Below are 14,811 nucleotides of genomic sequence, written 5' to 3'. Positions count from 1 at the left end.
CATGGAGTGTATCATGAGCCTTTTTCCTGGACACCTATAGAAATTCCTGTTAGCATCTTTCAGATCAACCATTCCTTATTCCCCCAGCCTTTTCACCTCAATGGCAGTTTTCTTCAAAGAAGGCTGGATGTTTTGGGGGAGGGTATAGTAGCCATTCTTCCAGGGAATACTCATGAGTGGAGATTTCTGATCGGCCATCTGAAGAGTGAAGGAGAGTAACCTGTAAGATCTCTTTTCATTTCTCTAGTTATGATTCTAGGCTCCTGAATGTAGGACAGACATTAAGGACTCATTGGAATTGAAATCACTTTTCCCTCCACCTAAAGTAGGGCCTGTTTGGGTCCCTGGAAACTCCTTTGAGAAGGCCCTAGAATCTCCAAACTTGAGAGCTTCACATGTGATTCCTTTCCAAACATGGGGTCAAGGAGACAATCAGTGTTCTAACATCTAATTCTCACTTCTCACCCTCAGTCCCCTCAACACCCACCCATTAGACTTGCTCTTTGTCTCCCCTATGGAAAGAATTGGGAGTCTGGAAAACATGAGGTCCTTCACAGCTGATTAGACACTCTTAGTACCTCGGTCTCCAGGATAAGCTCAAAAGCAGCCAGAATCTCTCCCTCTTCTTCCCCTGTTTCTTTGCTGATGGAATGCCAGTTTAGTGGAGGTAGGGCTCGAGTCTGAAGATCTAGATAGACAACTGGTGAACACATGCTCCTTCCCCATAAGCTCCTCTTACCCTAGAAAATAGAAGGATTGAAACCTAAAAAGTTGACTAAGAAGTGGTCAGGGATGACTCTTGGGGTTCCGTGGGTTGAGATATGTAATAAAGCAAGGGGGAAGTCACAGGCAACACTGGTTCTTTAGGATGGGCATCTGCCTAGCATGTCAAAGAATAAACTATGGCCAAGGCAGGATTTGCAAGAAAACAATGGAGACTCCCATTTAATTCATGGCTGTCCACTTACCTGGGCATTTAGTTGCCAGAGTTCTAGGCACATAGGGGGAGGATTTTCTACTATATCTTGGGGTTTCTCATCGAGTAGAATATGGTCAAAGATCAATGTCTCATTCCATGTTGGGACCAGGGAAGTCTCTAGTATCCGGGTGCGTTGACCATAGTGCAGGAAGATCACCTGAATGAAAGAGTCTAAGCAGGGGAAGGTGAGGCATGAGGGGGAAAAACAGAAAGGTGAGGGATGCTTTTAGCCTAGAGTACACATGGTCATTTGTCTACTGATTTGCCCCTTTGTCCATTTTTAAAGTAGTTCTGGGGAGTTAGGAAGCATCTAGGACTTCTCTGTATCTCAGAAAACTCTACTTGATGGCTTTGACATCACAGAAAGTTGCCCTAACTCATTTGTGGAAGTGGTGGCTATTTCTTGGCCAAAGCCCATAGTCAGGTCTCCAGAAAACTCCACTGTCATTAAAGCTCTGGGTTCCTTAGAAGAATGAGAGATTAGTGGGAGAGGAGGGGGCTTACCTGAGAAGGTCTGGATGTGATTAGATATCAGGTTTCTGACTTGGTAGATATAGCAGAAAAGCTGGTAGTACTGTGGTTCTGGAAGGTACACAGAAGAGCCTCACAAATCTGTCCTCCTTTCCTACGTCCCCTCAGCCCTCAACCACATTTCTTATGCTGTTTAAGAGCTAGACCTCTGTGTGCCCATGGGAATCTCTCCCCCACCCCCACCCCCAGTCCCAGGTCTCAGATGCTCACTGTAGATGATGCAGGAGATGATGGGAGTACTGATGTGTAGGGGTGGCTCCATGGAAGCTTTTTTTGAAGTCATGAGATTCTTCTCTTCCTTTTTAACCTCTCCCTGTTCTTCCTCCTTTATTTTCTTCTTTTTTTTCTCCTCTTTTTCCTCTATTTCCTGTTATCCAGAATAAATTCTTACCAAAGTGTCTCAGGCTCTCCCTGTATTCCCTACTTGTCTAGAATCAGGTTCAAAACTAAGGCCCACTCTAAGAATCATGGGGATGAAGGACAATGAACTCTTTACCTAGGCTCAATCCAATGGAAACTGTGTTATGGAGACTTTTTTTTAAATTATAGCTTTTTATTTACAAGATATACGAAGGGTAATTTTTCAGCACTGACCCTTTCAAAACCTTCTGTTCCAACTTTTCCCCTCTTTCCCCCCACCTACCCCCAGATGGCAGGTTGACCAACACATGTTAAATATGTTAAAGTATAAGTTAAATACAATATATGTATACATATCCTCCATGGACTCTTAGGAGCTAGGATTGGCATTAGGTATCCTGAGTCTTTTTGTGGCCTGTTTCCCACCCTGTGATTTGTGCTCTGCTTTGGGCTAGAACTACAGGAGAGAAAAGGAATGGAGCAAGAAGGAACCTTGTATCTGTTGTCTTTTGCCAAGGATTCCTCCAGGAAGAAGATGGGAGACATCCTGACATCCTCAGTGGGTACCATCCTACGATGCCAGCAGCGGCGGCGGAATACGCTGTCTGGCTTTGGACCTGGGTCAAATTTGGAGCCAAAGGAATCATATTCCCAGCCTGCATCTTCCCCATGTAGGTCGGGTGACTCCTGCGAGTAGGCAGAGAAGAGATTCAGTCTGGAAACTTTACTCCAAGACTTGATGGGGCTTAACACGGTAGTTCAGCCTCTTTCTTTTGTCATGACCCCTGATGATGTCTCCTCTAGGAGACACGACCCAAAGTACAGAAAAGTGGTGGGCTTGTGGGGGTGTGATCTGGGACAATGAAAAGATAAGACAGAAAAGAAAAGGAGAGAGGATACCAAGACAATGAACAAGTGGAAGGTAAAATGTCTTATACAAAGTACTTTATGGTTTGCAAGGCACCTTCCATACATTATTTCAGTTAATCTTTACAACAATCCTATAAAGGAGGTTATTTTGCAGATGAAGAAACAGGTTCAGAGAGATTAAGGGATTTCATCAACACCTTCCATACATTATTTCAGTTAATCTTTACAACAATCCTATAAAGGAGGTTATTTTGCAGATGAAGAAACAGGTTCAGAGAGATTAAGGGATTTCATCAAGAACCAGATAGGAACTGAAGCAACATTTAGATCCAGACAATCGGTGAAATGGAACAGAGTTTTTAGGGGGGTTGTGAGATGAAGGCCCTCTTGGCTCAAGCTTTTTCCTGTTTACCCCCTTCCTTGCCCATCGGGAGGCAGATACCTTCTGTGCATCTTTCTGGTCTCCAGTGTTTTGGTATCTCTGTCTCACCCACCGGCGGCGGCGCCAGGAATGATAGGTCTTTTCCACAGCAGTCCACGCTTTGGGGATATCTGAGGGAGGATTTCCCACACCATACTCCCAACCTGTAGGAAGCAGGACTTATAAGCCTTTTAGCTGTCCAATGCTAGTGAAACATAGAAAACATAAAGGTTTAGGAGAGGACAAGCAGGTTGATTAGAGGACCAAGAAATAGACCCTGGGAGGTAAACTGGACAGAATTCAGTATTAGAACTGAGGAAACTTGGTTTAAGCTCCAGGTTTGTGACTTCACAATCTATGTGATCTTAGAAAAGTCATTCCCCCCTCCCCCTGTTTTACAAACCAACAAATGCAAACCTATAAGCATGTGTAAAGCACCCACAGTGTGCAAAGCAAGAGGCATCATAGAATGATGGATAGATAGATGGTTGGTATTAGAGTTAGCAAGATCTTGGTTCTTGCCCGTGATATATGTATATTAGCTGTTTAGTTACTTAAACTATCTGGTACTTCTGGCAACTTTCCAACACTATATGTAGATTATCTAATTGTATTTGTGGAAGGAATTTCTAAACTAGATGTTCCCTATACTGATATAATCAAAGATTTGGGGGGGAGTGTATGCATACCACACATGTACATGTGGGAGGGCATAAAGGCATTTAGGTTCTGGGCATGCAAAAGCAAGATGAATGTCTGAAAATCAATCCTTGCCCTCAGGGAGCTTACATTCTACTCTGGATGTAAGTTTTTGTATCTGAAAAACGAGAGAGTTGCCATAGATGAGCTCTAAATGTTTCTCTACTGCTAACAAGCTTAAGAATCTATGAAAGGTTAACATCCTGGAGAAAAGGAGAAATGACTTAATTGTGAAGTATTTGGAGGTGTAGGCAGGAGAATACAAATAACTTTCCCTCATTCTCTTCTCATTTCTGTTTCCTGGAACCCCCAGCTCCTTTAAAAGCTTAGCTCACATATCACCCCCTATAGGAAAACTTTCTTGATGTTCCCAGTCCTTTGGAGCTTCCCCTGAAATTTCTTTGCATTTACTTATTTGTGTATTCATTCTTTTCTCCTCTTCCTACACACACACACACACACATACACACGAGAGAGAGATACAGAGAGAGAGAGAGAGAGAGAGAGAGAGAGACAGAGACAGAGACAGAAACAGAGAGACACAGAGACAGAGACAGAGAGAGAAAGACAGAGACACAGAGAGAATATAAGTTCCTTGAGTCCAGGAATGCTTTAATTTTTTTTTTTTTTTTTTTTTTTTTTCTGTTCCTAGTGTCTAACATAGTGCTTGGCTCATGGGAAAAGGAATGAAACAAAGGAAATTAATTTGAATTACAATAGAGGAGTCTCACCTTAAAGTTTGTCGAAAGAAATAAAAAGGAACAGGACAGAATGGAATAGAACAATACAAAACAGGTCAAGAGAGAATAAAATACAAAATAAGAGATTAGACTGGAATAATACTGTAGAATAGAGTATAGAATTTTATGTCTAGGACTCTCATCCCTCCAGCCCATTTAGTTTATATCCTCAGTCCCCACAAGTAATTAGGGGTAAAGTCAGGATTTTAAATCAGGTTTCCTAACTCTTAATCAACTAAATTCAGAGATTTTCTAGAAATATTTAAGAAAAATTCCAAACCCATTGTACCACACTTTCTCCTAGACTTAGTATCCCACTATCTAAATCTTATTGGGATGGGAGGCTGGGATTGTGGGATTATGGAATGGCTCATACTTCCCTCCTGGTCCTGAAACCATCCTTCACTTATTGGTCTGGTTTACATGCTCGTAGAGTTAGAGCTACAAGAGACCTTAGGGACCATTTAAGTTTTAATAATAATAGCTTGGGACCTGAGGCTCTTCCAGAAGGCAAATAGTCCCAAAGATAAAGGGACCTGCCTTCATTATCCACTGCATCGTTTAACTCCACATTCCAGTTTTCCTTGATGGACCAGCCTTCTGGGCACTCCATGTGTTTCCCTAGCCTGCACAGGCTGTCCAATCTGTAGAAGGGATGAATGGGAAGAAAGTGAATTGAGAAATTTAGAGGAAGGGCAATTCAGGATTCTACCCATCTCCCCACACTCCTAGCTACCTTCCTCTATTCCATCTACACCATAGTAACCCTGATTTGTATCTTCTACCTAGCTTTGGTTAGCCTATCTCTGTTAAAGATACTCCTCTTACTCACCATATCAGTATTTGGGATAGCAGCTGGAGCCCAACTTCCCCAAATGTCCCGTGTCTGGTTTTCGTATACTTCCTCCAGAATTTGGTTTTGGTTAATGTCTGTGTCTACAAGGAATCTGGAGGGGAGAGGTTGAGAGGATAGAACTCCTGTACTCATACTTCTTGTGTGAGCCTGTGGGTCGGGCTCCTCCCCAACCCTTAGGCCCATATAATGTCCTTTTTAGATTTCCTCAGACATCACTAAGGTGGAGATATCCACAGTGCTTTTTCCCCAAAGCATCATAGTATTTCACAGCCTATGCTGTGAACTATGAACTTTTCTTTGCCAACTGGGCTGGGAGATGGCCCTCCATCTTCTGATGAGATTATATTGTCCACAGTCACAATTTCTGTGTGTCTCTCTCCTCCCCCCCCCCCCATTGGAGTCCCCATTGGACTATACTCTTTCTCCCTCCACCAAAAAAATTTCCAAGTATACCTTTGTGTCCTGATTAGACAAGATCAGGTCTACCCCTAGCCTCAGCAGCAGGGTAATTATCCCATGGCCATACTTTCCACCAGATTGCTAATTACATGCTGGTATTTCTCAATTTTTCACTAGAGCACAGTGTAATAGACTGATTCCATAGTGAGTAATAGAAAGGTCTGAATAAGGAGCTGGGCAGGATTAGGGGCTAAGATAGGATAAGATCACTGGTATCACTCCCACTGTTCTATCCCATCCTTGGTCAGACTCACGTGGTCTGGGGTTCCACAAACCAACTCCCCTGCCACTCCCATCCTTGAGGCACTAGGAAGCTCTCCTTGGGAAGAGTGTAGTTTCCACTGGCATCAGAGAAATTGGGATAGTTTTTCAGCCCCTCTGGTCCCCACTTGCCCTGGAACATAGCTTGGTTCTCATACTGATAAAGGTAAGGTACACATACAAAGAAATATTAGATGACTTTAAAAGATGATATCCTTAGAACTGGAATGGATAGACCATAGAGGCCATCTAATATAACACCCCTTTCTTTCCCCCACAATGCATCAATTTTACAGATGAGGTCAGGCTCCAGAAAGATTCAATAGCTTGCTCAAAAGTAAGCAGGTAACAAATAACAGAGCTATAGCATTCAAATCTAGATATTCTGTTTTAAAATACAATGTCCTTACAATTATACTCCACTTCTCTCATTGTCCTATGCTTAACAACAACAATAACTGACGTTTTCAGAACACGTTAAGGTGTGGGATTTCACCCACCCAATTTCCTTCTTGATTGCAGAATGAAGGTAGGGAGGTAGCAGAGCCTTGGAGAGGCCCTAGATGAACAGAATTTGAAATAGAAGACATATGCCAGATGGCAACGTGACCAGGGGTGAGTAGGTAGTGAAGCAGGAAAGACAAGGATTGTAAAGATCTTTTTCTGGAAGTTTAAGAGGAGGAGACATATAGGTAAACTCAAGGCAAGGAAGGATTCCTCATTGGAGAAGAGTCCTGAATATCACAGGAGATGCTATAAACGATATAGTTTGAATCAAAAGAAAGGCAGGATTTCATGAAAAGGAGGAAGACTTTGTAGGTATGGCATGGGCAGGAGACAAATGCACATGCTAGGCTGGTGAGGAGAGCTGAAGCTGGGAATGGTGGGGCTTACGGAGTTGTGGGGACCTAAGGCAGTGAGGTAGGCGCAGGGAGCAGTTAGAATATATACAGGCCTTGAAGTATACCAACAGAAGTCACCTGGAGTGAGTGACAGCGGTGTAGTAGATAAGGAGTCTGCTTTAGAGTCAGGACTGGCTTCAAGTTTTGTGTCTGCTATTCTGTCTGTTCGTTACCTAGTCTTTTGGTGCCTCAGGCATCTCTAAGATTCTAAATTATAGAGCATTTCTGGAGAGTTCCCTATACAGATTAATTCACAGGTCAGATTTTTACTCCCCCCCCCAAAAAAAAAAAAGAAAAATTCAAGAGATAATTAATTAGGATGGGAAAGGCAGAAGAGAGGAAATGGTTTTACACTGTACCTCTTCCATGTTTTATTCCACTGTCTAAAGGACTGTTTCCTTCCCTTGGCCTCCTGCCTTATCTTATTCATGACTCCTCATTCTCTAAGAAAGGTATTTCTCTCTAGGCCTTAGTTTGCTCATCTGTAAAATGATTTCTAGGTTCCCCTCCAAATTAAAAATTCTGTGAGTAAAAACAAGTCCTTGGCCACCTCCTCCTCCCAGATTTCTTTCACATTCTTTTTCCTCCCTCTCCTCCTACCTTCTCCTCCTTCTGCCCCCTTCCCAGTCCCATCACCCGGTAGCTACAATTCCCAGCCAGGCTTCTTACTGTCTTTGAATAGAAGATGAAATCATTATAGCCGATCTTCGCCAGGTCACTGCTGTCCAAGACACTGCCTAACCACATGCATACCCGGAGCTGAGCAGCCATTATTCCCTTCTGCTTTTGAGCCTCTAGCAAGTTCTTTGGTTCTCGTTCTTTGGAGTACTGAGCCAGAAAGAAAATCCTTCTTAGAGGAGGCAATGAAATGAGGTCTAACACCTGGAATGAGTCTAGTTTTCTTCTCTCTTAATGGCTTTTAAGCCTGTACCACCCTTATCCCATCTTACTAAGCCTTAGTTAACTTAAGATGTTAACTTGAAGGTAGTTAAATCCAAGAAGGCCTGCAGAGCTCTCTCTGGAGTATGGTCACTGAACATGTAAAGGAACCAAGAAGTATCGTGAGAAAGGCAGCTGGTGAGGGAGAAGCAGGAGATGAATCTACTCCTGGTGTTTGAAAAAATTCCAAGCCCTGACCAATGAATCATCTTTCAGCCACCATTCCCCTTTACAATGGGGTTCATTACCTACGAACATCCATCTCTGCAGGGGCTATTATCTTTTTGTGACTTCTTTCCATTTTAAGAAGTGCACCCTCTCCCCATCTTAATATTCACTTTTATTTTTATTTTTATTTTCCCCCCCTGAGGCTGGGGTTAAGTGACTTGCCCAGGGTCACACAGCTAGGAAGTATTAAGTGTCTGAGACCAGATTTGAACTCGGGTCCTCCTGAATTCAAGGCTGCTGCTCTATCCACTGCACCCAATATTCACTTTTAAAATAATTTTTTACTGACATCTTTTGTCTTCTTCCCATATTCCTTTTCTTTATCCTTCCCAGAGAGTGATTCTTTATAGGGTTTTTTGTTTTGTTTTGTTTTTTAAAGAGGAAGAGATAACCTTCCCAGAAAACCCATCAATACATAATAGCTAGCATTTATGTAGCATTTTAAGTTTTATAAAGCATTTTGCAAACATCATCTTGTTTTGTCCTTACAACATCCCTGGGAGACAGGTGCTGCTATTATTATTTCTGTTTTTATAGATGGGGAAACTGAAAAAGACTTTAAGAGACTGAATAAGGTTACAGAGCTAATAAATATCTGAGATTGGATTTGAACTCAGGTTTTCCTGACTTCAGGTTCAGGGCTTTATCCATTCTGCCCCCTACCTGTGTCCTCCACAAAAAATGATGAGAACTAATAAACTCTAACTGAAACATATTTTTTCACTTTATTTTTCTTTCCCCTTCCCCAACATCGCTAAGGTAAAAATATATTTTGCATGACTTCATATATATAGTGAATATTTTATTTCCTGCCTTCTCCATGAGTTGGTGAGGAGGAGAAAGAAAACTAAATGTAAATTTAAAAAATGTATCGTGATATATTAGGTATACCAATAAAATAAAAATTAAATATAGAGATATTTATAATATATAAATAACTATATATATATATATACATATATAGAATTTCAAACCCCACATTAAATTTTATAAAAAGTTTGTGTGTATATATATATATATGCTGTATATATACACACATGTAGTGATATATACATATATAGTGATATATACACATGTGCGTATACATGTATGTATATATGTACACATTTAGTGATATATAGTGTGTTCCACACACCACACTTTCACCTCCACAAAGGGAGAAGGGAAATGTCTTCTCTCTTTTCTTTGGGCCCAAGTTTGTTGTTTGTCATTTTTCATCATTATTAATATTTTAATCTGCTTTTGACTATATATGGAGGCAGTAGAATGCAGGAGATAGGGTGCTGTTGGACTTAGGAGACAGGAAGATGTGAATTCAAATTCTCCCTTCTTGTACTACCTCTCTGGCAGGATTATTGTGGGCAACTCTCTGCATGAGATCAAAAGACTAATTATTGACCTAGAACTGGAAGAGACCTGAAAGGCCATGTGGTCCATCCCTTTCATTTATAGATGAGGAAATTGCAGTCCATTGAGATTAATAAGGTCATTCAGATAGCAGGCATTGAGGCTTCATGTGAAATAAAGGTCCTCTGATTTCAGGGCCATTTTCTCTGCCTTTCAGAGGATGCTGCTTCCTCAAAGATAAAAAATATAAAGTGCTTTATAAAGTTTGAGGCTTGTATAAATGCCAGTGCTTATTAAGGTACAAAATCACTTGATGGATAGAGTTCTAGTTTTGGAGTCAGAGGACCTGTGTTCAAAGTCTACCTTTCCTACTTACAATTGTGCAACCTTAGGTAAGTCATTTGCCCTTTCTGAGCCTCAATTTCCTCATCTATAAGATGAGAGAGTTGAACTTGATGACCTCCAAGGTCCTTTCCAGCTTGAAATCTATAACCTTCTAATCTTCTGACATGTATTAGCTGTATGACTCTGGACAACATACTTCCCTTTTTTAAAGCCTCAGTTTCCTTAACTGTTAAATGAGGGAGCAGGGCTTGCTGACTACGGTCCTCTCCATCTCTAAATATTTAATCTTCAAATCACTTGTACTGTGTCATCTTGGACAAATCATTTAAACTACACATTTCAAGTATCCTAGGATTTATCTTTAATAGATTGACTTTAATAGTTGACTTATCTAATCTGTTGACGGGAATTCCCATACCAAGGAAATGACAGATCTTTTGGATGAAATCACCTATCTACCATTAATAATCATTGGGAGAGGGGCTCACACAATGAGATTTGTTCTCAGCCCAACTCTCAGCCCAATACACCACTAGGAGCTTGCTGGGCAGAGAACATTCAGAGATGCTGTGAATCATCATAATGAACAGAAGCAGTGAATTGAGTGCTAGACCTGGAATCAGGAAGAAGTTCAGATCTAACCTCAAATACTTTGCAGCTTTGTGATCCCTGGCAAGTCACTTTGCCTTAACTTCCTCACCTATAAAATAGGGATAACAATAGCATCTAATTTCCAGGACCGTAGTTAGGATAAAATGAGATAATATTTGTAATATTTATAAAGTGCTTTGTAAACCTTAAGGCATTATATAAATACTAAATCATTTATTAATAATTAGTAATTATCCCATAGGCTATATTCTATACTCCATTCTCTAAACTTCTTTACCCTCAGTCTCTGGAGGAAGAGGCCAAAGTTCTTCTCACCTTCATGAAGAGGGTCTGAGCCTTGCCACAGAATTTGCCACCATAGAAGGGCCCAGCCTGGGAGAACAGGATGGTATGAATGGGCACCCGGGTATAGGCAACACGATGTTCTTTGCACAGGAGCCAGATCACAATGTCAGGGATGCTAGACTGAGGCTGATAAGAGGTGGAAGAATTGAAATGGAGAGAGAGGGGTTTGGGAAAATGTGTAAGACACTCAGAAGATATTAGGCCACTTACTCCCCAAGATTTTTACTTAGGGCCTTTATATCTCCATCACCTAGCATAGTACCTAACATATAATAAGTACTAATGAAGACTACCATACCTCCACTAGGCCTTTACCCCCAAAGAAATCAAAGAAATTAGAAAGGAATCTAAATAAGTATACAAAAATATTCTTAACAATTTTTTTAAGGTATCAAATATTGGAAACCAAAGGAATATCCTAGTGGGCAATGGCTAAATAGAGGTACATGAATGTAGTGGAATATTATTGTGCCATAAAAATAATGAAATGGATAATTTGAGAGGAAACCAGGAAGGATCTTTATGAGCTGATTTACAGGACAGTGAGAACTAAGAGAATAATTCAATACAATGACACCATCATCAAAGAGAAAAACAACTTTGAAAGATTTTTTAGAACTCTGTTCCAATGCAGTGACAAACTACAAGTCCACAAGATGATGAAACATGTCACTCCCCTCCTAGGAGTGATAAACTTGAAGTGTAGAGACAATTATATATTTCTGGACACAACTAATATAGGAATCTGTTTTGCTGCACTGTGTATTGAAGGGTTTTTCTTTTTTTAAATGTGGTCAGTGGAGGAGGGAGTAAAGGGAGTAGCAGGTTAATAAAATTTTACAATGCTTTTTTAATTGAAAAACAAAAACCAGGGGCAGCTAGGTGGTATAGTGGATAGAGCACCAGTCCTGAGGTCAGGAGAACCCAAGTTCAAATCTGGTCTCAGACACTTAACACTACCTTAGCTGTGTGACCCTGGACAAGCCACTTAACCCCAATTGCCTCTAGGGGAAAAAGACCCAATTGGTGGAAAGAGTCTTAGTTTTGGTGGCAGAGGTCCTGGGTTTAAATTCCAGTCCATCTCCTTCCTCTCTGTAAGAGAGACAAGTAATTTTCTTCCCCTGGACCTCATTTTCCTTATGTAAAATGAAGGGGTTGGATTAGATGTCCTCAAAAGTCCCTTTAGCTCCATCTTTGATCCCTGATCCTATGAAATGGATTGTTGAATAAATGAATGCACCTTTTTTTCAAGGACTTTTATATGTGATCCCCTGAAAAGAGAAAGGGACCCGCAGTATTGAGGGGTCTAGCAAGTCACCCCTCTATTGCCCACCAAGGAATATGAGAGGATGAAACAGCAGATGCCCCACCTCTAGAGTCACAGAGTTGAGCCGATACAACCAGTTCTCAGCTGCAGGCACCATTTCTGCGTCTTTATGCTTGCTGTTCATGGCTTCATCTGCCAATTCCTGAAGGACCAGTTTTCGAAGTTTCCCATAAATTCTGGTCCAAGATTGTGGAATAGGATTGGTCTGAAATTTGGGGCAAAGGCCTCCTGGGGTAGGGACAAGAATACGGAGAAGCTAGTATAACTGTTGACATCCATACCCATCTATTCTTTCCTTCTCCCACCTTCAACATACTACTTCCACAAAAGTTGAAAGTTTTTCTAAAAGTTTATTTCTGGATCATACAACTTGACTTTCAAAACACTCTGAATCTATAGCTGAAAGGAACTTGAAAAATGGTTTTTGAATCTAGGATTTAAAAAAAAAAATTTTTTTTCTCTAATTTAAAGTTATTTTTTTTTTAATTTTGCGTTCCAAATCCACTTTCTCCCCAACCCATTGAGAAAGCAATATGATATCAATTATACATGCAAAATTATGCAAAATATATTTTGAGAGGGACTTTAGAAGCCATTCAGTTCAATCCAAAGGTAACATAGGCAAAAAATGATAGAGCCAGGATTTAAATCTAGGCTTTCTAAAGTCATCTCCATCATGGGGCCTCCTACCTGTCTTATGTCATACTGAAAGCTTCATTCTTCTGCAGAAGAGCTGATCCTTCTTTACAAAGCCAGCCCTTCTACCCTTGCCTTCCCTAGCAGACTGCTCCTTGTTATCATCCCTATTCTCTAGTTATCTTTATTATTATTATTATTATAGCTTTTTATTTACAAGACACATGCATGGGTAATTTTTCAGCATTGACAATTGCAAAACCTTTTATTCCAATTTTTCCCCTCCTCCTCCCACCCCCTTTCCCAGATGGAAGGTTGACTAATACGTTAAATATGTTAAAGTATATGTATATATCATCCCTATTCTCAACCTAATCTTCCGTCTCCCTCTAAATTTACTGGTTCCTTTTTGCCATGGTTTATAATGTGCTTTTTCTCTCAATCGATTTTTTAAAAATTCCAATAGATCCTGCTATCTCTTCTAGCTGTCATTCTATTTCTGTCTTCCCTTCCTCACCGAAGTTTTTTAAAAAGGTGTCAGCAATGGGTGCCTCTCTCCACTTTCTCTTCTTTTATTCTCCTCTACAACTTAGGTCTCATTATTCAACTAAAAAAATTCTCTGCCCAGAGTTGACCAATTATCTCTTAATTGTCACATCTGATGGCAGTTCTTTCAAAGTTCTTTTGCAGTTCTCATCTGTTACTATTTCCGTAGCCCTGAACACTGTTGACCACTTCCTCCTGGGCGCTCTCTCCTCTCTGGGTTTTTGTGACTTTTCTCTCTCTTGGTTCTCCTACCTGACTGACTGTTCCTTCTCGGTTTCCTTTGTTGAATTCATCACACACACACACACACACACACACACACACACACACACACACACACCCCTTCAAGTCCCACTGTGTACATTCACCAAGATTATTTTGAGTCCTCTTATATCTCTATATTCTCTTTCTTGTTAATCAATCAGTAAACATTTATTAAATATCAGGTACTGTGCTAAATTCTGGGATTATAAAAAGAGGCAAAAGTCTCTGACCCTCAAGGAGCTTGCAATCTAATGAGGGAGATAACATGCAAATAAACATATACAAAAGCAAAATTCTATACAGGATAAATAATTTAGTGAAAAAAAGTCACTAAAATTAAAGGGGGTTGGGAAAAGGCTTCTTGAGATGAAAATTTTTAATTGGGGCTTACAGGAAATCAGAGAGTTCAATAAGTGGAGTTGAGGGAGAACATTTCAAACATAAGGGACAGAGAAAATGCCCAGAAGTGAGAGATGGAGTGTCTTGTTCATGGAACCAGTCAGATGGCTATATTGAAGTGTATGTGTTGGAAATTAAGGTATAAGACAGGAGGGGGTAGATTCAAAAGGCTTTGAATGACAAAATATTTTGCATTTGCTCCTGGAGGCAAGCTTCCAAGGCTCAATTATCCTATGTAGCTAGTTATCATTTCTATATATCTAGCCCTAGTCTCTCTCCAGAGCTCTTGTCCCAAATCATCAGCTGCCTATTGGACAGTTCAAACTGGATAATCCATAGGCATACCAAACTCAGCATTTTCAAAACAGAACTCATGACCTATTTCCCAAAACCTACCACAATTCTGGACTTCCCTAAAAAGGACACTATCATTCTTAGCAACCCAAGACTGCAGCCTTGGTGTCATGGTTAATTCCTCACTCATATTGATCTCATATAAACCAGGCAGTTGCCAAATGTTCCTTTCTCAACAAGGCTTTTTGGTTACAAATCACCACCTTTATTACCTCTTACTTAGACTACTATAATCAGCTCCTATCTGTACTCCTGTCCCCCCAAATAGCTTTCCCCTCCAATCCATATTCCACACAGCTGCCAAAAGAATCAGACTTGAGGACTGATCTGATTGTGTCATTTCCCCCACTTGATAAACTTCATTGGCCACTTACTTGTGTCCTCTAGGGTA

At 40.6% G+C, this 14,811-nt stretch overlaps 1 protein-coding gene across 1 annotated transcript in view; it reads right to left on the bottom strand.

The window, feature by feature from the left end:
- FER1L5 (fer-1 like family member 5) overlaps window positions 1–14,811 on the bottom strand; it is a 61,044-nt gene that overhangs the window by 10,536 nt on the left and 35,697 nt on the right. The window contains 15 exon segments of the mRNA XM_074288413.1: window positions 97–198; window positions 579–740; window positions 969–1,150; window positions 1,484–1,561; window positions 1,721–1,877; window positions 2,363–2,557; window positions 3,183–3,325; window positions 5,141–5,216; window positions 5,218–5,244; window positions 5,433–5,547; window positions 6,170–6,333; window positions 7,748–7,906; window positions 10,865–11,020; window positions 12,265–12,384; window positions 12,386–12,449. Of these exon segments, the coding sequence (XP_074144514.1) occupies window positions 97–198; window positions 579–740; window positions 969–1,150; window positions 1,484–1,561; window positions 1,721–1,877; window positions 2,363–2,557; window positions 3,183–3,325; window positions 5,141–5,216; window positions 5,218–5,244; window positions 5,433–5,547; window positions 6,170–6,333; window positions 7,748–7,906; window positions 10,865–11,020; window positions 12,265–12,384; window positions 12,386–12,449 (1,900 nt within the window).

This window comes from Sminthopsis crassicaudata, chromosome 2 (assembly GCF_048593235.1).
Source record: "Sminthopsis crassicaudata isolate SCR6 chromosome 2, ASM4859323v1, whole genome shotgun sequence".
Taxonomy (NCBI): Eukaryota; Metazoa; Chordata; class Mammalia; order Dasyuromorphia; family Dasyuridae; genus Sminthopsis; species Sminthopsis crassicaudata.
This window is presented reverse-complemented; position numbering and strand designations above follow the sequence as displayed.